The sequence below is a fragment of the Poecilia formosa genome, unplaced genomic scaffold, assembly GCF_000485575.1.
Source record: "Poecilia formosa unplaced genomic scaffold, Poecilia_formosa-5.1.2 Scaffold10, whole genome shotgun sequence".
NCBI lineage: Eukaryota > Metazoa > Chordata > Actinopteri > Cyprinodontiformes > Poeciliidae > Poecilia > Poecilia formosa.
Genome location: NW_006799949.1, coordinates 541,932 through 562,796, shown reverse-complemented (window position 1 = coordinate 562,796; position 20,865 = coordinate 541,932). Strand labels below are relative to the sequence as shown.

The window sequence follows — 20,865 nt, the reverse complement described above, 5'->3', positions numbered from 1 at the left end:
AACTTAACATTTCGTAAATTTCAGGAATGTGAATTTCTGAAACTTCAACTCATTTAAGTGCCACTTGTTTAATCGTTTTTCATGTAGTTTAGATATTTGGACAAAACATTTCGCTGTAAACAACGACAGACAGCAGCCGCGCCACAGATTTGGGACAGAACTTTTTATTAAACATTATGAAAACATGAGTTTCTCAACAAACTTTTTTCCACTTTGCAGATTTTTCCACTTGTTGACATGTCAGGACAGGTCCTTCGGCTAAGTATAGAAATCATATGTACAGATATACATCCACAGCACTGTGCAGAAGTCTGAGTCTAGAGACAGATCAAATCACCATTAATCAAATTCTACTTATTTAAGTTTTTTTTTTTTAATTGGCCGAGATTTTTGGCGGGAACATTTCGTTTTTTCCACAAACACCAGAGCGCTTCTGCACAATATTGCACATATATCTTAGGCAGCAGATAACACACGAACGTTTTCTGTTGACAGAGTAATGATCAGCTGTGTACCACCAAGCAAAAAAAAAAAAAAAAAAAAATTTTTCGTTTTTTCTAACAATCAAGCATCCTCCCCNGTCCCGTTTTTTCTAACAATCAAGCATCCTCCCCTTCAGCTCGCTTTAAGACGTCGGGGCTGCAGGGGAAACCCCGCAGGCCCCCCGCAACATTTTTCATTATTTACCATAAAAATAAAAAAGAGAGAAAATAAATCATTAAGTCTTTTTAATCTTCAGATTGGTGCATAGAGTTTTAGCAGCAGTCCTTTTCCATCCTTTAAATCAAATTTACATCCAGGTTAAAAACAGAAACATTTCTCCAGTTTGCTCTTTAGTGCAGGTTCAACATGTTCAGCAAGAGGAGGAGGATACCACAGACAATTTGCATGCTGTAACATACAAACATTTTTGGATTAAGACATTTCGAAGAATCCAAGCAACAAAAGCCTTAAAAAGAGAGAAGGTAAAACAACACAGATCACTGCTTGTTTTTTTTTTTTGTTTTTTGTTTTTTTTTCTCTACACATTATGTACAGGTGGAAATAAATACAGTCTAAAATCTGGCTCAGGTAATCTCTTTTTGTCGTTTTTCTTTTCTTTTTTAAAACAATAGAAAAAAACTGATTGAAAACAGCAGGTAAAGACGCATCCATGTGTTTCGCAGTGAAGCAGATTGTTTTTGCATTTCAGTCCGCAGTTCTTTGCACCTCTCATGGGGGCGACGGGGGGGGCGGAGGGGGTGCTTTTTCTGCATACCCAGGCCTTACTGATGGCTGAGGGGTGGAAGGATGGCTGGGGAGAACCCATGGGTCATGCTTTCCATACATATGTGGATGGGGTTTTGGCCGGAGGTTACCATACATGTCCTGCATGCAGGGTTGCAAAAGGATGAGGGAAGGAGGTGGGGGGGGGGGGGGGGGAACTATTACACTTGCATTACTGAGAGTCTCTGCACCACAGCGCATTCTCCTCCTGCAGTCTGTGCTGCTGCTGCTTCTGCCTGGTTCTAACACAAACCCGGCGCTCTCTCTGGATTAAGACAGTCATTGGTTCATAAGACTTCTGACAGGAGAGGAGTCTGCAGCCTGAAAGTGATCCCATGTGCCGACCTGACTTGTTTGTTGTGGACTTACAGAAGTTTAACATCTTTAAGACTCACAGACGTGACGCTTGTGCGCACCTAACCTTTATTTGTTAAGAAGATGAGATTTAAAGTCTTTGTTGTTGTTGAGGAATAACTGTAAACACAAATCAGAAAAGATCGATTAGAGTCAGAAGAGTGTGGAGGTGAGCGCGGTAATGTCTCTCTCACATGAAGAACTCGGTGCTGGCCTGTTTCCCGGACGGATCTCTCGTGTTCGCGGGCCCGCCGGAGTTGTAGGTCCGGCTGGCCAGCTTCTCGTACTTCTCTTTGTACAGATCCCGCTCCTTGACAAGGCGCGCCACGTCCTGCTTCAGCTGCTCCACCTGGTTCTGCAGGGTGCACTTCTCCGTCTCCAGCATGTGCCGCTGCTGGACGCGCTTGAAGCGGCAGGACTGCGCGTAGCCGCGGTTCTTCAGGGTGCGCCGCTTCTGCTTCAGGCGGATCACCTCCTCCTTGCTGAAGCCCCGCAGCTGCCGGTTCAGCTCCCGCACCGTCATGCTCACCAGCTGCTCGTCCGAGAAGCGGTCCTCCAAGCGGGTGTGGTGGCCGTGGTGGTGGTGATGGTGGTGGTGGTGGGCCTGATGGTGGTGCACAGCCGAGGCCGCGGACAGGTCCTCTCCGACGTACTGCTGCCCGCGGAAGCCCTCGTAGGCCTGGTGGTGGTGGTGGTGATGGTGCGCGTTGCCGATCAGGGCCTCGACCGCGTCCTCCGGGGTCAGGTTGAGCGCCTCCGGGTTGATGTGATGCTGGTAGCTGGGGATCCAGTACAAGTCCTCCAGCTGAGGCTTGCCCGCGTTGCTGTGATTGTTGTTGCCGCTGCTGTTGTTGCTGTTGCTGCCGACGTTGACGCCGCCGGGGAGGCCCTGGTTGGGCTGCGCGCCCGGACTCGGGGCGCAGAAGCTGGGCGAGGAAGGCACGGAGGAGCAGGGTGTGCTGATCGGGGTGGAGGACAGTGAGCCGGACGGCAGGCGGTGACAGAAGCGGTCGGCCTCCAGCGGCTCCTTTTTCACCTCGAACTTCATCAGGTCGAAGTCGTTGACGTACTCGATGGCCAGAGGGCTGTTAGGCAGCTCTGCGCTCATGGCGAGGTCGGTGGCCATGTCAGTCCATGCGACGACTCCCGGCCTCACAGCCAAACCGACAGCGGGCAAATTGCAGAGGGAATTAAAAGCCTGTATGGTGTATATATAGGTACACGCACACGCCTGGTGCGTGGAACTGCTGCAGGCCCGCTGGGTGGGAGGAGAAACTTCTTAAGGCTGCTAGTTCCACAGACCACTTCTATATATAGCGGAGTGAATATACGTCTGCATGTAAATGAACTTGTACACCTGCCAGTTCGCCTCCGCTCGCAACTCTTGTTGACAACTTATCCCAGGTCAGATGAAGGCTTTAATAGCAGGAGCCCCCGGAGCGGCTGAAACTGGAGCCCGCTGAATTTGGAGACACCAGCTTGTGTTGTCCTCGCTTCACCTCTGCAGAGTGCTCCCCCCCTCACCCCCCTGATTTATTGCCCTCCGTTGTTCTGTTTTTGTTAGTCAGAATTAGTTTCCAACCATCGGTCGTCTCCTCCTGCAGTTCTAGTCACCGCAGCATGGCCCAGCTTCAAAAGTTTCGCACTCGGTCACATCGAGCGGTGCGCGGGCGTGCGTAAAAGTGTGTCAACAGTCCCAGGAATCCAAACTCTGCTCTGCAGGCACGCCTGTTCTCAAAGTTCACAAAAGTCTGAGATGAAGCATGAAAGTTGGAGGTCTTACTTGGAGACAGAAGCTGCTCCTTGTTGCTGTCCTCAGTCCATATTTCTACTTGAAGCTGGCATCGTCCCCCTCGCCGGGTCGCGCTCCTGACCTTAACGTGTTGATTGTGTGTAAAATTGTACGCAAGAGGTGAGAAATTCCACTTTGCTTTGTTTCTAATTGCCTTCTAAATGCACCCCAAAGCTTCCCGGTGAGAACCACGCAGTATCAGCGAGGCGCTGGGAGGCAGCCTCTTATAAACGGTGCGTCCCGCCCTCCCCTCACTGCCGACCCTCCCACACGGAGAGGCGACAGGCCAATGGGAGGACACCTCTGGCGCGTGGTTTAACTGAAGCTGCTTGCTCCGTCCGAGGATAGCCGAACGAAACCGAAGAAGGCGAGAGAAGCGGAGCGCGCATGCATGCATGCATGCAGGGAAAACAGGTGCAGCAGATCCCCCCCTCTAGTGACCGAGCAGGCGCTACTGCACGGTGGAGCGCGGGCCAGACAGACACCAGGGAGAACCTCTGGAAGAAAAAATAACTTCACTCTGAACAAAAAAAGCATCTTAGGCATAGAAAAACAGAGCATTGGATATATAAAGGCTAAATCAGCATTCAGTACAAAAGTAAACGTAAATTAGTGAACTTATGCAGAGTAAAGTTCCTGAGCTCAGTAAAGTTGAACTTTGATGTTTGGAGGAAATGTGAAAATAAATTGTGTAAATACTTAAAAACCTTTGAAATGACTATCTCGGGCTTTAGTATTGATGTGTTGCGGTATTATGCAAATTGGAAATATGTTAATTTGCTTCATGATTGTGGATGCATTTATTGATGATACATTAGCAGAATGAAACGATGGCTTTGGACTTTGTGGGAACTTTACATTGAACCTGAAGCAACTTGGATTTTGTGTTCTTTTTTGTTTTTGTTCACTCTTCCTCTAGACTTTAGATCAATGAGTCCTATTTCTAATTACCATTGAAAATATGATTAGAATGTTTCTGGTCAAAGGATATTGTAACAAGAACTAACTGATGCAGTGAATGTCACAGATTTGAGGCACTAACTTGGCACATATCCACACTTTTTCCTTCCACTTGACTTTCTATTAATATACCTGGGTACAGAAGTCTATGACCAGTGAGCTTACCAAGCAATGGCATTTTGTGTCTTGTCATCCTTCTGGAAAATGTAAATGATGCTGATTCAGCAATCTTCCAAATAATAGTGAAAAAATAAAACATTTTTGAATAAAATATTTTTAATGGTCTTTATATTCAGATTTTATAACAAACTAGATATTGAGTTTTCATTATTTGTAAATGATAATCATTAAAGTTAACATAAACAAACACTTAACAAAGGTCAGTCAGTATAGTGAAACTATATAGAATGATTTACACGTAAATAAACTGACTTTTCAATTATATTTTAATTTACTGCGACATTATCCCTGGTCTATATTAGTTCGGAAGTGCATCAAAGTGCACATAGACCAATGTCTGGTGTTGTTAGTTTTGGTTCTTTTATTATTCAGAGAATAAACTGTCACATTTTGCAACATAGGCTAGTTGATCTTCCGATTACCGATCAAAACTGGATGAAGAAAAAAATATATTAGATTTGTGCATCTCAAAGGTAAACTTCCCAATTTTAAAGCAGTGATCTATAGAGTATTCCCACTTTTGTTCTCTAGCTGTATAAACCGTTGCTTTTTATATCCACTTATCTCCTTTAGGGCCTCTGATACCACAAACCAGCAAATCTATCAATCACTGATCGATCTGCGGCCCTCTGCCAGAGGAATAAAAAAAAATCAATCTGCATTTCCGCAAGTCTGCGTGGAGCCGTGGCTGCGCGTGGGTTAAGCATGATTGGACAGTCCCAGCAGGTTTTCATTCCCAATTAACCACAGATCGCGTCCCCCGCCTCATCTCTGCGGATAGACGGATAATTAAGCTGCACCGCAGCCCGGCTCTATCCCGGACACATCTGTCTCTCTCTCTCTCTGTGTTTTTTTTTTTATTTCTGGGTCCTGGCAGCTTCCAGGTGATGGGGTGGAGGGGCAGGATGTCGATACCGCTGATAAGCATCGTGGGAGCAGGACTTAAACAGGGACATCGGTGCGCCCGACCCATTTAGCCTTTTCAGCAGCGCCCCGGGGCCCCCGGGGGACACATACTCAGCGGGCGATATATCCGAGGAATAAAGTGCCGATCGGTGTAAAAAAAAACAGGTGGCAGTAAGTTTAACTTGGTCAGATGTGGAGAGGAAAGCCTTGCGCAGCTGCTGAGCTTAATTTCCAGTCCGAAGCGGTCATGAAATATACTCCCCTCCTCCCCCTTCCCCTGCTTCAAATCTGCTGGCAGGGACGAAAAGGAGGATATGAGATGAAGAGACGGAAATCATATCAAAGTATTTCAAGTTTAGGTGCGCGAAGTCATTAGAAGAGGCTTTTTCGAGCTGGCCATCAAACGACCAGCTAAGCAGTCTGCATTGAAATGGCGCAGTTAAGGAGATCTGCGGTGGTCCATTCATTGTGAGGGGAAGGGGAGTGTCTGCGGCCGCAGCTTGGGACAGAAATATTTGAAGTCAGGCTTTTCCTTTGTGCCTTTACATATTAGGACTTCGCTGCAAATGCACTTCTGGCGACTTAAGTGAAACGGACATCAGCAAGGTGGGGGATCGTTGCCGGGCTTTATAGCCAAGGTGGCCCCGCATCGCAGCTCCTGGAAGGGGCTCAGGGTTATCACAGGCCGGGATGGAGGGGGTTCTGTCACTAATGCTACAGCGCAGGAATCAGCTTTAATTTAAAGTTAAAGGTCATCTCTCTTTACAGAGTAGAGTTAAGGTATAGCTTAATGTTTGTCCCTCCGACCTGTAAAAATGTTTGTGGTCTCAAAGATGGAGAAACTGCGAGTCTAAACACTGATTTGCATCATTTAATAACTTTGTAGGCTACTCACCAAAGCAAAATTTGAGGAGCTTCACTCAGTTCAGGGACAGACCTGCTGGAACCAAATGAGGCGATTTGTTAGACATGCACAGATTTGAATAATTTTCCAGTCAGAAATGCATAGAGCAGCGATAAGGAAAAGCAGGTCAATTCAAACTTTAACATTTATCCATCCATTATCTATATCAACTTGTCTTTGCAGGGTCACAGGGGGTCTGGTGAAAGTTTCCAGCGGTCAATGTGGAAGAGGCAGGGTACACCCTGGACAGTTTGCCAATCCATTACAGGACAACCAAGAGACACAGGAGGACAAACATCCAATCACACTCACTCATACAAAATGACAATTTAGAGAGTCCAATAAACCTAAAACTCATGTTTTTTTGGAGTGTGGGAAGAAGATGGAGTACTCTGAGAGAACAGCAGGTCCTGGGCTGGAATCCAGGCAAAGACCTTTGTGTGTTAAGTTTGCATGTTCTCCCTGTGCAGGTATGGATTCTCTCTGGTTACTCCAGCTTCTTTGGACAGTCTGAAAACATGACTGTTGTCAGGTTAATTGGCTTCTTTAAATTGCCCATAGGTATGAATGTGTACATGGTTGTCAGTTCTGTCTCTGTGTTGCCTTGTGACATCTACCAACCAAAGTATACTCACCAATAAATAATCATGAGCCTCCTACAACCCTTCAAAGAGACAACCCAGAAGGCATAGAAAAAGTCAGCTGAACCCTCCAGATTTAGCTGACAAAAGTCTAATGTTTGTTCTATTGTAAGTTTTGGTTTTTACTTGCCTTAAAGATCCTGACTACAGTGGAGAACCCCCCCATCCCCCCCCCCCAAAAAAAAAGTCAGAATCCCATGTGGATTATCAGGAGGACATCAGGTCAGGAGTTTGGCGGAAGGTTCTGGAGATCCTGTAGGGCGGAACGCTGGTATCTGTGAAGGCACAAGCCAAGTATAATCAGAAGTGAAAATACTGTGAAGAACCACTGAAAATAAAACCTGCCATGAACTACAAGATGCTGAAACACCAAAGCCACTCTCCAAGTTCTTAGAAGTTCTGCTCAGTACAAGGGAAACTCTTCAGCTGAACAGCTCAACAGCTGAAACTTGACCTTAACCAGGCGTAACAGGGAATTGATCCCAAACACACAATTATACGCCGACATTAAGCTTCTGGAATAATCTCACCTTCAACCTTTTTGAAAAGTCCTGGACTTTTTTGTAAACCTTTGATCAAAACTACAGTCTTTGAATCCATCCATTCCTAATGAGATGAAAATAAACCTTAAGTGGGTAAAGATAAGTAGAATAAATTATAAAGAATCCACAGAAGTATCTGAACACGTAAATCACACACCTTCCTACAAACCGCCTGTCCAAGACACACACTCTCACACACCATGAAGGATCACGGTTGACCTTTCTTTTTGTCTTTCCGACTCTGGGCGGGCTGATGATTTCTCTCCAGCTGACTCCTCTCCATCTCGTGTGCTTTTACTAAAAATTGAAATATTGATCTTAATTAGAGTTTGCCGAGCTCAGCAGCTCGCGTTGAGGGTTTTAGACACGAGGCAGCAGACATCTGTCTAAGGCACTTACATCTTCAGCGCAGGAGCGGAGCCACGTGGGTGAGAGGGAGGAGGAAGGGGAGAGAAACGGGTGGCGAGGAGAGAAGAGTGATGGCTCCCTGTCTCCTGCCTTTTCTAAGGAACATGTCGAGCTCTCCATCTCTGCTTGCTGCTGTCGATACATCAGAGAAAGACACGAGCTAAAAGTGACACACACACACACACACACACACACACAAAGACAGGGATACACGACTCCATCCTGTCAGAAGGGATTCAACATGGTTTAAAAGTGTATGACAAGTGGTTCAAGAACAAAAGTTTTCCCAGTCAGCTGTCTTAAAGATGGCAATCCAGATTTTACCTGGCTCAGTGCTTGCCGCAGCCTTGCATCATTCTTAAACAGCCTAAAACGACAAGCCAAAAGAGAGCATTTGTGCTGTTAAGCTGGTCATTGTCACACTGAACTGTGAAATTACCACAAATGCGATAAGTTTTCAGCTACAAAAATGCTTGGGAGTGCATTGTTTAGGTTATTGATAACCTTTTAAGTCCCAGACCTGGCATCTAGGACGGTACGCTGACTCAAATTCACAAAGTGGAAGGGGGAAAAAAAAATCTTAATATCTGTCTAAGTAGCAAAGGATTAGCACCACAAACGACTTGTGGAGTCATTCAAAACAGACGCCGGGAGTTTATCAAGAAAAAGTTCCTTCTAAGACTCTACAGGCCACGTTTAGCATGTTAAATATTAAAATTTATGAAAGCACAGTCACAAATACACTCAACAAATATGTTTTGCTTAAAATGACTGAAGAATAAGTTCTCTAACATCGCATGAACATCGCAGAATGATGTAGGGTTATTAAGATGCATATGTTTGTTAAGACCTCATCCCAACTGTCAAACATGGTGGTGGGTGAGAGGTGATGATTTGGGCTTATTTCACAGACACATGACCTGGGTACCTTGCTGCCATTGAGAGGCCCATGAAATCCTCTTGGAAATTAATCTGCAGTCTAATCTGAGGTTGTTTTTCTTACAGGTGAAGTTTGCTCAAACTGGACCATCACCAGGACAATGACCTCAAACACAGCAGCAAGTCTCCAACTAAATTTTTTTTTTGCCAAATGTTAAACAACATGCAATTCAAATTCTCACGATAATGAGTCTACACTTTGATATTAAGTCAGAAAATTGTATTTATTTTTTTTAATTTAAAGAAATCATCTGTGGTCATATCCGAACAGGCATTTGGCGACCCACTGCTTCCAAAACAGCTGAAGTACCAAACAAACAGGTCACAGCAGCAATCAGCAACCTCGTTCTTCTCAGTATTAATACCAAAAAGCATCATAAAAGCTTTTCTTTTTAACTGCTAAAAGATATATCTGAAAAAACAACCCTGTTTGTTCTGCCCATATCAGTTCCAAAGCGCCAAATTAATAGGTAATAATGTTTCACTTATTCACATTTTGACATCTGTGAAAGTTTTCATGTAGATGTTTTACTAACGTATTTTTTTTCTAAGACAGAAGGAAAATTCAAATTTTTAATTACACTTTGCACAAAGGAATTCAAACTTCAGTATCTTCATAAAGTTAATTCTAGCAAGCTTTATGTTTCTTTTGTAACTGTAGAACAAGCCAACTCCATTCTTTGCTATTTGGGAACATGTTAACCACCAGTTTTAGAGCATCTGTTTAATTTCGTAACGTTTAAGATGCTGCGTAGAGTGTGATATGTTAATCCAGGCTGAATGGGGCTTCGGCGTTGATGGAAATGTGCGACTGCTGCGTATGTCTGGAATATAACTGTAATTTTAACACATGAGGCAGAAGAGAGACGGATTCCAGTCTGCAGCGAGTCCCTCCTGCAGCCGGCCGAGGGTGAAGTCACTCTGCGCTCATGTGTCTCCTCTGTGCCGGCTGCTTCTGTCACCACCTCGCCGATGAAAGTTTTCACAAACACGCTCGGATCATGTGACGCTCGCAGCAGAAACCCACGGAGCACCAACCATTAACACTACCGCAGACACATCTAGGAAGGAGCATGAAGCTGAAGTTCAATGTTTTATTTCCCTTTATTTAAAACATACAGCGAGGAGCAAAAAAACTTCGACTACAAACATTCATTCATGAAAAAATATGTTTACACAAAGAAGATAAAATTTTGGGGCCCTGAGCGAAAGGGACTGGGGCTCAAAAAATCCCAGATCAGTCAGATATTTCCAGCTTCAGTCTCTCTGGTCTCTCAGTCGAGGTTTGATCTGCAGCTTTCTCTCTGTGGAGGAAAAGTAGTGACAGGAAACAGAAATGAGAGAAGGAGCTTTCGTAAAAATGAAATGGCGTATTGTGTAACCGCCTCTAATCTAGTTTGCGTTGGGTCCTGCTGAAACATTGAGCGATGATGTCTCAACTGATGAGTAAATGAAGAAGAGAGCGGGACAGCGGCGGTGGACGTGGGAGCGTGCAGCGATACATCACGCCTGAGCTCGTTTATGCAAAGTGAAGAGCAGCTTGGTTGGCCAAGTTCCACCTTTAATGAGGCTCTGGGTGGTGCAGTGTGTTACTCAGGGAGCACACAGTCATTAGTAATACTTAAGAGCTTAAAGCAGCTGGACTGCAGGAATGGAGGGACAAGGAGGAAAATTGCTGCTTTCTGTGTCTGTAATGATCCTCAACTACTGTGTTTAAAAAAGGGGGCTAACAAAAACCTGATACTCTAAACCCATGATAAGAACTAGAGTCCTTTTAGATGAGAAGTGAAGCACCTTAAAAAAAAAAAAAGAAAAAAAAAAGAGAAGTTTAGTTTCGCTCTATTTATACACTTACAGATGTCATGTGATGGATCTACACCGATCAGAAGATAAATTAACTTTTATAATCGATAAGTTTACTTTGGTTTGTATATGCTTTATACCCCTCCTTTGGTCAGATGAGATCAAAAACAAGCTCATAGTCAAAAAGTCAACCCAGCATGTTTAGAAGAAGAGAAATATCCGCACAGTCAAGCACAGAGGTGAAAACATCAAGTGTTATTCTGATAATGAACAAGATAACTTGACCACATTAAGACGCTGATGGAGACTCATATGCATCAAAAATGTTGGACAAGAGCCTTCCTTCATCAGTACCATTAGGATGAAAAGATCTGAGTTTTTCATAATGACAGCGACTCAAAGCATGCAGAGGAGGGAACAAAGTAGTGGCTAAAAAGAAGGTAAACGAGTGGACAGCATAAAAAAAGTTATGGCAGGAAAAAAACTTTGAGGTTCCCACCAGCAGCCAAGAAACGTAAAGGATTTGGACTACAGTAACTGCTAAAACATGTCAGACATTTTGTTTTAAATCCAACAAGTCTTTTGAAACATACACATTTTCACATCGATTTTTTTTTGTTACTAATTGCTTTTGGTGAGAAGAGAGGAAAATGAGACCAGCTGCACTTTATTTAAAATAAATGTAAACATATTTTCTTGACTTTTGATAAAAAAAAAAAATATATATATATATATAAATTATACAATTGTCTTTTATTTAAAGTTGTGTTCCAGATATGTATGTATGAAAAATGCAAAAGCAATAGATTTTTTTTTCTAAATACAAACATCTGTCCACATTTGCGTCATGCTCTTTTATTTTTTTCAATTTTCAATCAACTGGTATAATTTTTTATCAACTTCTATGATGTAATCAGTTTAATTTTGCTGTATCATAATGAATTAAACTGAACGGTATTTTCTTGGATCTGACTTGGACTTTAACTTTGCTTTGCATTGGAATGTATTTAATCAAATTGAATTTTGGATCCATTTTGCTGGTCATGAATTGGACCTGTGTCTCTCGTAAAACGCTGTCTGGTGGCATTTGTTGTAACGTGTAACCTGGACTGAACTGGGATTAAAACTATACATTGTATCATGAGAACAACCCCCAACGTGTATGTTTTTAAAATGATCTGACAGGGTAAACATTGGCTCTGTTCCTATTTAAAACCTTGTTAAAATAAGTAAGATATCAGTAGAGCTGAGAAGTAAAGAGAGTCCGACCAGGCCGGCACAGCTGACCAATCAGAGCTGGACGTTGGTTTCTTCTGGGTTCCTCTCATGTTGCAAGCAGTCATGTGTTTATTAAATCAAAGTAATAAAGTATTAGCTCCTCTCAGACTAAACTGCATCTACATGTGGGTGTGTGCCTTCAGCAGGTGGACGGTTGGATTCTGGTGAAAGAGGGGGGAGGGGGTTGAGGGTGATTGGGCAGAAGAGGCCTCTACCCTAATCCTCTATCTGTCAAATCTGTCAACAGAGAGCTGAGCCGAGCCTCGGTCAAGTCCGAAAGCTAAATATTATTACCTCCATCACACTCTGTTATCTGACTCTGATCATCATTATCTGTTTGCAGCTCAATCACATAACCACTTCCTCCATCGCATAAAATAACAGGATGATTTGGATTTGCAGCCAGTGTCACGATGTGAAAGTCAAGGCTGCAGTGTAGACACACGTGACATTTCTTATAAAACATCACATATGAAACTGTTGAGGACGGCGACTCTTGTATGCAAGCACTTAGCAGAAATGAGTGGATGTTGAGATTTCGACTTAAAACCTCCAAATTTGTCAGTGTCCAGCTCTGCTTTAGCTTTAATGTTTCTCCCAAACGGTCATAACTGTTTCTCAAACACCCTCTGATACCCAGCTTAACTCTAACGGTGAACTTAAAATGGATATTAAATATCCTGGCGTAAATAGCTGTTGTAGTTATTTAAGGTTTTTTTATGACCATTCTGTGTGACTGTTTTTCTGCACCATCTAAGAAGTTGTGAGGGTTAATACCTTTGACTTGTGTTGTGTCAGCCTGAGGTGAATCCGGTGCATCTGCCTCCTCTGGGGAGCTGGACAGAGAGATGAAGGATGGTAGAGCCAGAGGTCCCGCAATAGGTGTTCCTGGAGCTGCCTGAGTGTTCTCCGGCATGACGACGGAGAGATGAGGCCTACAAGAAAGAAAAGTAGATTTGCAGAGGCCACAATAAAGAGTACAATGATTGTGAAGGGTTAGGTATACGATGCCTTTCTAACCTCTTCATAGGCTCTTTAGAGCGACTTTTCTTGACTGGAATGGTGGAAGTGCTGCTGGCGCTGCGCTTGACCCGCTGGCGGTGCTGCAGTTTGCAGCGAGAGCCTCGTGGACAGGAGCCGGTCTTAGAGAAGTCTGGACACACCAGGGTGTGTTTCTTCTTACACTAATGATCAAAGATACACTCAAAGTTAGGGATTTTTCTTTGCTCTCAGAAACATTCAATTGTTTATTTTTCGGAACCTAGCAAAGCTAGTTTAAAGTCGTAACGCAAAGGAGGGTTACTTTCTTTTTACATTGACTGCTGTAGCTATGGTGAAACTCTCCAGTGGTTGCAAAGGGAGTGCGTTTGGACAACACCTGGTTTGCAAACGCAAAAGATAAAACTCTTGTAACATCAAATTTATTTTCCTGTGTAAGCTTCTTGTGCAAGTTGTTTATTCAAAAAATATATATATATTTTGCCTAATTTAAAATGAAGTTAAAATAATTTGGGTGTAATATCAGTCACAATTCAGCAACATGTCACCTTCCCACACAGTCACTTTTATTTAGCATCATGTCAAACGATATATGACTTTGCTGCAAAACACGATTAGTGTATCTGAACCTCATGAATAAAAAATGTATGCACTGGCAAACTTAATTTAAATGTTCTACCAGGTTCAATGTAGGGAAATGAACACATCTTCTCACATTAACACTAAACTTCATTTAGTAAGAGACAGAGCATTGAAAAGTGTTTAGTTTTTGGCAGGGTTGGCCCAAGGTTGTATAGGGTCTAAAGCAGCATCTGATTTTGGGAGCATCTTCCTATTAAGAACATTAGCAACACTAACAGCGATTTAATACAGATCTGGAGGAATCTGGGAGAGGAGGCCAAGTTAAATTGGCTGAGCTTAAAAGCAATCATGGATAATGGGTCAGTATTTGATGAGATGTATTTGTGAACAAACCAAGCTGAAACACACAGAAAATATTAAACTCATGGCAGACTGTAACTATGTGAAAATAAATGAAAAAAAAACCCACAGGTTTGCACTTTTACAGTGTAAACCTGCCAATTCCTTTAAATCCTGAAACTAAATTTTAAACAATTAAAAATGTTTAATTAATTTATGTTAAAACCATAAACTCAAAAATCATTGTCAATTAACAAATAAAATGTTTTTGGTTTTTTTAATTATGGTAAAATGCAAGTACTAAGGGGATTCCCTTGATAATTTGGATGTTCTAAACAGCATCGTAGTTTGCTTATCCCTTAGGCTGGCTGTTGTTTTTGGAGAAACGTCCTGGAGTGAACCGCATATTTTTTTCGTGACTCAGAAGGATCTGTTATAAGGCCACACTGTAGAGGCATGAGACATGAAGACAACATGACAAATGATACAAATTTAAAAATTACTAAATGAATCAATGGCTTGAATAGTTCATTGTGTCTGCCATGCAGTGTGGGTCCAACAAAAAACAAGCTTCAAATCAATTTAAGTTTAAATCTGAACTGATTTTTCTTCATATTAATCAACAATTTGATTGTGTTCTTCAAAAATTAATCAGGTCCTTCTAGTAAAATAGTTTGGATGTCAAATATTCAACTCCATTGCCACTAAAACAATTTAATTGGCAGTTAACTGGTTTACCGTCACGCTACCTTTAAAAGGTATATGTAGAAAGAAAAAAATGTTTTCATTTAATACCATTCAGAGAAGGGCTCTGCATGGGAGTGTGAGCGTTCACACACATGTTTGCAACCGAGTGTGTCCGAGTGTGTAATACGGGTGTAAATTGGTAGCTTCATTCTCCACGAGATCTGATCCCTCCCACCTGTCAGAGAAGCTAATTATATTCACTTTGGAGTGCAGGCTCCACAGTGTGTGCGTGTGCATGTGCGTGTGTGCGCGCGTGTGTGTGTGTATAGGAGAGATCGATTTTCCAGGAACATTGTGGACTCTGGGTCCACTCCCTCTGGAGAGTTTGGGGGGCCCCCAGACTGCCATCAGAGCCCCTCTCACCACCCTCACACCCATGTTTCTGCCCCCCTCTGGGAGATCAGTTCGCTGTCAAATGTTTCTCCGGATCATCTTATAGGCCTGTGGTTTTGACGCAACATTTCACTAAACAAATCGTTGCTGCTGCAGGTGTCAGAGATGATAATCGTGCTCTGTCTGGTTCAGACGTCACTACTGAGCCCGCCGAAGGCTCAGATGTTGCAAATCATTTTATGGCTTTGGCTAAAGACTTTTCTAAAAATAATTTTAAAAACGTACCGGTGATATTGTAGTAGACCTAACTGAAGAGGTATATGGTTGCAGACTTCTCAGCCAATCGCAGATCTGTGCAACCAAATCTTGAAATGAGCATCAGCTGCTGAAACATTGTAGCTGCAGGACTCATATGTCATGCCACAAAGAGTTTTTTTTATGTGAAGATCTGAGGATCTAAGCTATGTTTATTTTTGGTAGGCTAAAAAAAAACTACTATAATTCTACCCACTTACACTAAAACATAAAATACATTTCAAAATCTTTAGATTTTTTTTTATGTAAGTTTTAATTATAAACATGTAATCAGATCTATTGTGTGGCTATCATTATGAAATATTAACAGCAGCAATCTAGATGGTGCAGATTTTTTCTGAAAGCTTATTTTTCTTTTGGAGTCATCAATGTTGTAATAACTGCCATTAATTTTACATTATTATTTTTGCTTTCTTCCCACAGACTCCTGGGGGAGCTGCTGTGTTTTATTTGTGTCTTTTTCCTGCCATCTCAACCTCTGAATAGCCACCTGTCTCCACCGACTGAGAGTTGAGATGGGAGAAAGGAGATACAGATAAAACACATTAGCTCTCCCAGGAATCTATTGGAAGAAAAAAAAAAAAGGTTTCAACAAAAACCTGCACCATTGTGATTAACCTCCAGTAGAACCTGGCTTCATATTTATTTTGTTCGCTAAAACCTTCATGTCACCAGCAAAAAGAAGAAAAACAAACAAACAAACAAACAAAAACGTTAAGAACAATGTTTTACTTACAAAGTTGACTTGAAAGTGCTAAAACAGTCAGACGTTCGCCAGAGATACTTAACCTTTACAAAGGTGTTAAATCGCGTCATTCTGCTGCTAAAGTTGACGCATGTGTTTCTGGCGCTGCTCCTGATTAAACTCACAATTACGCGCAGCCACAAGTGTAGTTCTCTGAGAGCAGATGGCATGTCTGCCGGTCCACTGCGGTGGTTGAAATGTTATTGAAGTTTGCAGTCACGTAAATCACTGACCAAACAACAAATCCAGTCTCCTGTCAATCAAATCCGCTACGTGCAATGGCACGACTACGCTATGCCTGAAGTGAATACGAAAAATGGAAAGATCTGCTAATGCAGATGAGTTTGACTGGGGCAGAACCGGTTAAAGCCGCTCCAGAGGAGAAGCAGCTTTGATAAGAAGGATGCCAACAAGTGAGGCACTGTTGCTGTTGTTGTAATCTGGTATTTTTAAATGTGGAATTATTATCAAGGTTTTTAATAGGTTTCACATGCTTAAAAAAAATAAAGATTTCTTTTTGTGTGTGGGACTGTGATGGGTTAAACCTGAAGCAGCATGACAAACGGAAAGTGTCTTAGTCCACTATCCACAGCTCCATACATCTTCATTTTCATAAAAAGACAGAGCAGGAGGGACGGAGAAAATGGGGGGAAAAAGGCTAAAGTGAACAGAACATCTTTATTCCACACCAAGTTAACAATTTTCCACTTGATTTAAGGAAAGCTGGAATGTCTCTGGGGCCTATTAGAGGGCTCTCTGCTGGGCCAAAACCAGGAGGAGTCAGCACATTCGTTAAAGAAAAGAGAGAGGGAGTGAAAGAAGCAGGGCAGAAAACGAGAAGGAGGGAGGTTGAGAGAGGCGAAGACAGTAAAATAAAAAAGGGACCTCACATGCATTTACAACTCAGGCATTTAGCCAACACTCATTGAGGGCTGTTCACCCAGAGTGGCTGGAACAATAAATGAGCCCAGATTGATACATTATCACATCTACAAGAGTGAAAGACACAGAAAAATGGGGGTTCATTGTGTCACTGCACCGCAGGCTGTGATCAGAGTCAAATTAGCATCATCTAAATTCATTGAAATGAATCCATGTTTGATGTAGTCGACGTGTCAGAGCAGAGAACGGAAAGAAAAACTGTTGTGCAGTACTGCTGCCAAAAGTGAAACTCAGCTTCGGTTTTACTGCACTTTCAAAGGATATCAAACACTGGGCAGCACGCGGTTTAATTTAGTATTCTTAATGGATTTAGCTGTCAATTAGTAAATGCTCCCTTTAAACTCAGTAAAAATAACGTTGCTACGATAACAAGCTCATTAGAACTTCCACCAGTTCTGAGCATGATGACATCTTAGGGTTGATCCATTGCTGTCCTGTATTTATGAAAGTAGTGGAATATGGAGTGTTGTCAAGAGTAACTAGACAGACAGCAGACGAGCTGAAAGCTGCTTTCAGAGCAACCTGGCCTTCCCTCACATACCAGCAGAGCCACTGACTGATCACCTCCATGCTTCGCTGCAGTAATGTAGTAAGTCATGAAAAAAAAAGCCCTGACCAAGTACAGAGTGCATATTCAGTACAGTACATGTACTTACCTTTTAGTAGGTAAATATTTCTGTGTTAAAAATCTCTTTTTTATTAAGCTCATGCAAAATTCAAATTTTCTGGGAAAAACAAATATTGGATTCAACTTAAAAAATATATATACCTATTGATTGTCTAATAAATCTATATACTATTATTATTTTTAAGAAATTATGTAAACAGATGAACTTTTGATATTCTTTTATGTTATTAAAGAGGGGCAGGGGTGTGTATTTTACAGGCACATAGTGCCATTTTATAACAAAATCAGGTACCTGTGTTACCTTGAGTTGCCATGAAAATGATGCATATATCAAACGTGACATAAAACTAATGTGACTTTACATCAGCCGTATCCTTTAAACGGGTCTCTGTCTCTTTAAAAACCTCCTGCCCCTTCATGACACTTCTCCTTCAGCATGTCACCACAACAATGCTTCTGTATGCTGTCCACTGATGACCTTTACAGCCGTTCCCAAAAATCAAAGTAAGACTACAGATATACGTTTGATGAGGNTTTTATTATTCAGAGAATAAACTGTCACATTTTGCAACATAGGCTAGTTGATCTTCCGATTACCGATCAAAACTGGATGAAGAAAAAAATATATTAGATTTGTGCATCTCAAAGGTAAACTTCCCAATTTTAAAGCAGTGATCTATAGAGTATTCCCACTTTTGTTCTCTAGCTGTATAAACCGTTGCTTTTTATATCCACTTATCTCCTTTAGGGCCTCTGATACCACAAACCAGCAAATCTATCAATCACTGATCGATCTGCGGCCCTCTGCCAGAGGAATAAAAAAAAATCAATCTGCATTTCCGCAAGTCTGCGTGGAGCCGTGGCTGCGCGTGGGTTAAGCATGATTGGACAGTCCCAGCAGGTTTTCATTCCCAATTAACCACAGATCGCGTCCCCCGCCTCATCTCTGCGGATAGACGGATAATTAAGCTGCACCGCAGCCCGGCTCTATCCCGGACACATCTGTCTCTCTCTCTCTCTGTGTTTTTTTTTTTATTTCTGGGTCCTGGCAGCTTCCAGGTGATGGGGTGGAGGGGCAGGATGTCGATACCGCTGATAAGCATCGTGGGAGCAGGACTTAAACAGGGACATCGGTGCGCCTGACCCGTTTAGCCTTTTCAGCAGCGCCCCGGGGCCCCCGGGGGACACATACTCAGCGGGCGATATATCCGAGGAATAAAGTGCCGATCGGTGTAAAAAAAAACAGGTGGCAGTAAGTTTAACTTGGTCAGATGTGGAGAGGAAAGCCTTGCGCAGCTGCTGAGCTTAATTTCCAGTCCGAAGCGGTCATGAAATATACTCCCCTCCTCCCCCTTCCCCTGCTTCAAATCTGCTGGCAGGGACGAAAAGGGGGATATGAGATGAAGAGACGGAAATCATATCAAAGTATTTCAAGTTTAGGTGCGCGAAGTCATTAGAAGAGGCTTTTTGGAGCTGGCCATCAAACGGCCAGCTAAGCAGTCTGCATTGAAATGGCGCAGTTAAGGAGATCTGCGGTGGTCCATTCATTGTGAGGGGAAGGGGAGTGTCTGCGGCCGCAGCTTGGGACAGAAATATTTGAAGTCAGGCTTTTCCTTTGTGCCTTTACATATTAGGACTTCGCTGCAAATGCACTTCTGGCGACTTAAGTGAAACGGACATCAGCAAGGTGGGGGATCGTTGCTGGGCTTTAGAGCCAAGGTGGCCCCGCATCGCAGCTCCTGGAAGGGGCTCAGGGTTATCACAGGCCGGGATGGAGGGGGTTCTGTCACTAATGCTACAGCGCAGGAATCAGCTTTAATTTAAAGTTAAAGGTCATCTCTCTTTACAGAGTAGAGTTAAGGTATAGCTTAATGTTTGTCCCTCCGACCTGTAAAAATGTTTGTGGTCTCAAAGATGGAGAAACTGCGAGTCTAAACACTGATTTGCATCATTTAATAACTTTGTAGGCTACTCACCAAAGCAAAATTTGAGGAGCTTCACTCAGTTCAGGGACAGACCTGCTGGAACCAAATGAGGCGATTTGTTAGACATGCACAGATTTGAATAATTTTCCAGTCAGAAATGCATAGAGCAGCGATAAGGAAAAGCAGGTCAATTCAAACTTTAACATTTATCCATCCATTATCTATATCAACTTGTCTTTGCAGGGTCACAGGGGGTCTGGTGAAAGTTTCCAGCGGTCAATGTGGAAGAGGCAGGGTACACCCTGGACAGTTTGCCAATCCATTACAGGACAACCAAGAGACACAGGAGGACAAACATCCAATCACACTCACTCATACAAAATGACAATTTAGAGAGTCCAATAAACCTAAAACTCATGTTTTTTTGGAGTGTGGGAAGAAGATGGAGTACTCTGAGAGAACAGCAGGTCCTGGGCTGGAATCCAGGCAAAGACCTTTGTGTGTTAAGTTTGCATGTTCTCCCTGTGCAGGTATGGGTTCTCTCTGGTTACTCCAGCTTCTTTGGACAGTCTGAAAACATGACTGTTGTCAGGTTAATTGCCTTCTTTAAATTGTCCATAGGTATGGATGTGTACATGGTTGTCAGTTCTGTCTCTGTGTTGCCTTGTGACATCTACCAACCAAAGTATACTCACCAATAAATAATCATGAGCCTCCTACAACCCTTCAAAGAGACAACCCAGAAGGCATAGAAAAAGTCAGCTGAACCCTCCAGATTTAGCTGACAAAAGTCTAATGTTTGTTCTATTGTAAGTTTTGGTTTTTACTTGCCTTAAAGATCCTGACTACAGTGGAGAACCCCCCCATCCCCCCCCCCCAAAAAAAAAGTCAGAATCCCATGTGGATTATCAGGAGGACATCAGGTCAGGAGTTTGGCGGAAGGTTCTGGAGATCCTGTAGGGCGGAACGCTGGTATCTGTGAAGGCACAAGCCAAGTATAATCAGAAGTGAAAATACTGTGAAGAACCACTGAAAATAAAACCTGCCATGAACTACAAGATGCTGAAACACCAAAGCCACTCTCCAAGTTCTTAGAAGTTCTGCTCAGTACAAGGGAAACTCTTCAGCTGAACAGCTCAACAGCTGAAACTTGACCTTAACCAGGCGTAACAGGGAATTGATCCCAAACACACAATTATACGCCGACATTAAGCTTCTGGAATAATCTCACCTTCAACCTTTTTGAAAAGTCCTGGACTTTTTTGTAAACCTTTGATCAAAACTACAGTCTTTGAATCCATCCATTCCTAATGAGATGAAAATAAACCTTAAGTGGG

The 20,865-nt window shown here is 42.7% G+C and overlaps 1 protein-coding gene and 2 long non-coding RNA genes across 4 annotated transcripts; all 3 read right to left on the bottom strand.

The window, feature by feature from the left end:
• Window positions 1-592: 592 nt before the first annotated feature.
• On the bottom strand, window positions 593-3,606 carry mafaa (MAF bZIP transcription factor Aa). Its single transcript, XM_007541024.2, has one exon. The coding sequence runs from the start codon at window positions 2,744-2,746 to the stop codon at window positions 1,811-1,813; it is 936 nt and encodes a 311-aa protein (XP_007541086.1). The 5' UTR covers window positions 2,747-3,606; the 3' UTR covers window positions 593-1,810.
• Window positions 3,607-7,639: 4,033 nt separating this feature from the next.
• Window positions 7,640-8,210, bottom strand: LOC107834517 (uncharacterized). Its single transcript, XR_001660312.1, has 2 exons — window positions 7,945-8,210; window positions 7,640-7,842 (listed from the first exon to the last, which is right to left on the bottom strand). It is a non-coding gene; the product is annotated as an uncharacterized LOC107834517 (long non-coding RNA).
• A 1,762-nt stretch (window positions 8,211-9,972) lies between these two features.
• LOC103129812 (uncharacterized) lies at window positions 9,973-16,113 on the bottom strand. Of its 2 annotated transcripts, none has more exons than XR_475125.2 (4): window positions 16,025-16,113; window positions 12,994-13,157; window positions 12,751-12,908; window positions 9,973-10,196 (listed from the first exon to the last, which is right to left on the bottom strand). It is a non-coding gene; the product is annotated as an uncharacterized LOC103129812 (long non-coding RNA). The 2 variants fall into 2 exon arrangements; XR_001659948.1 differs by lacking the exon at window positions 16,025-16,113 and adding an exon at window positions 15,259-15,282.
• Between the last annotated feature and the right edge of the window lie 4,752 nt (window positions 16,114-20,865).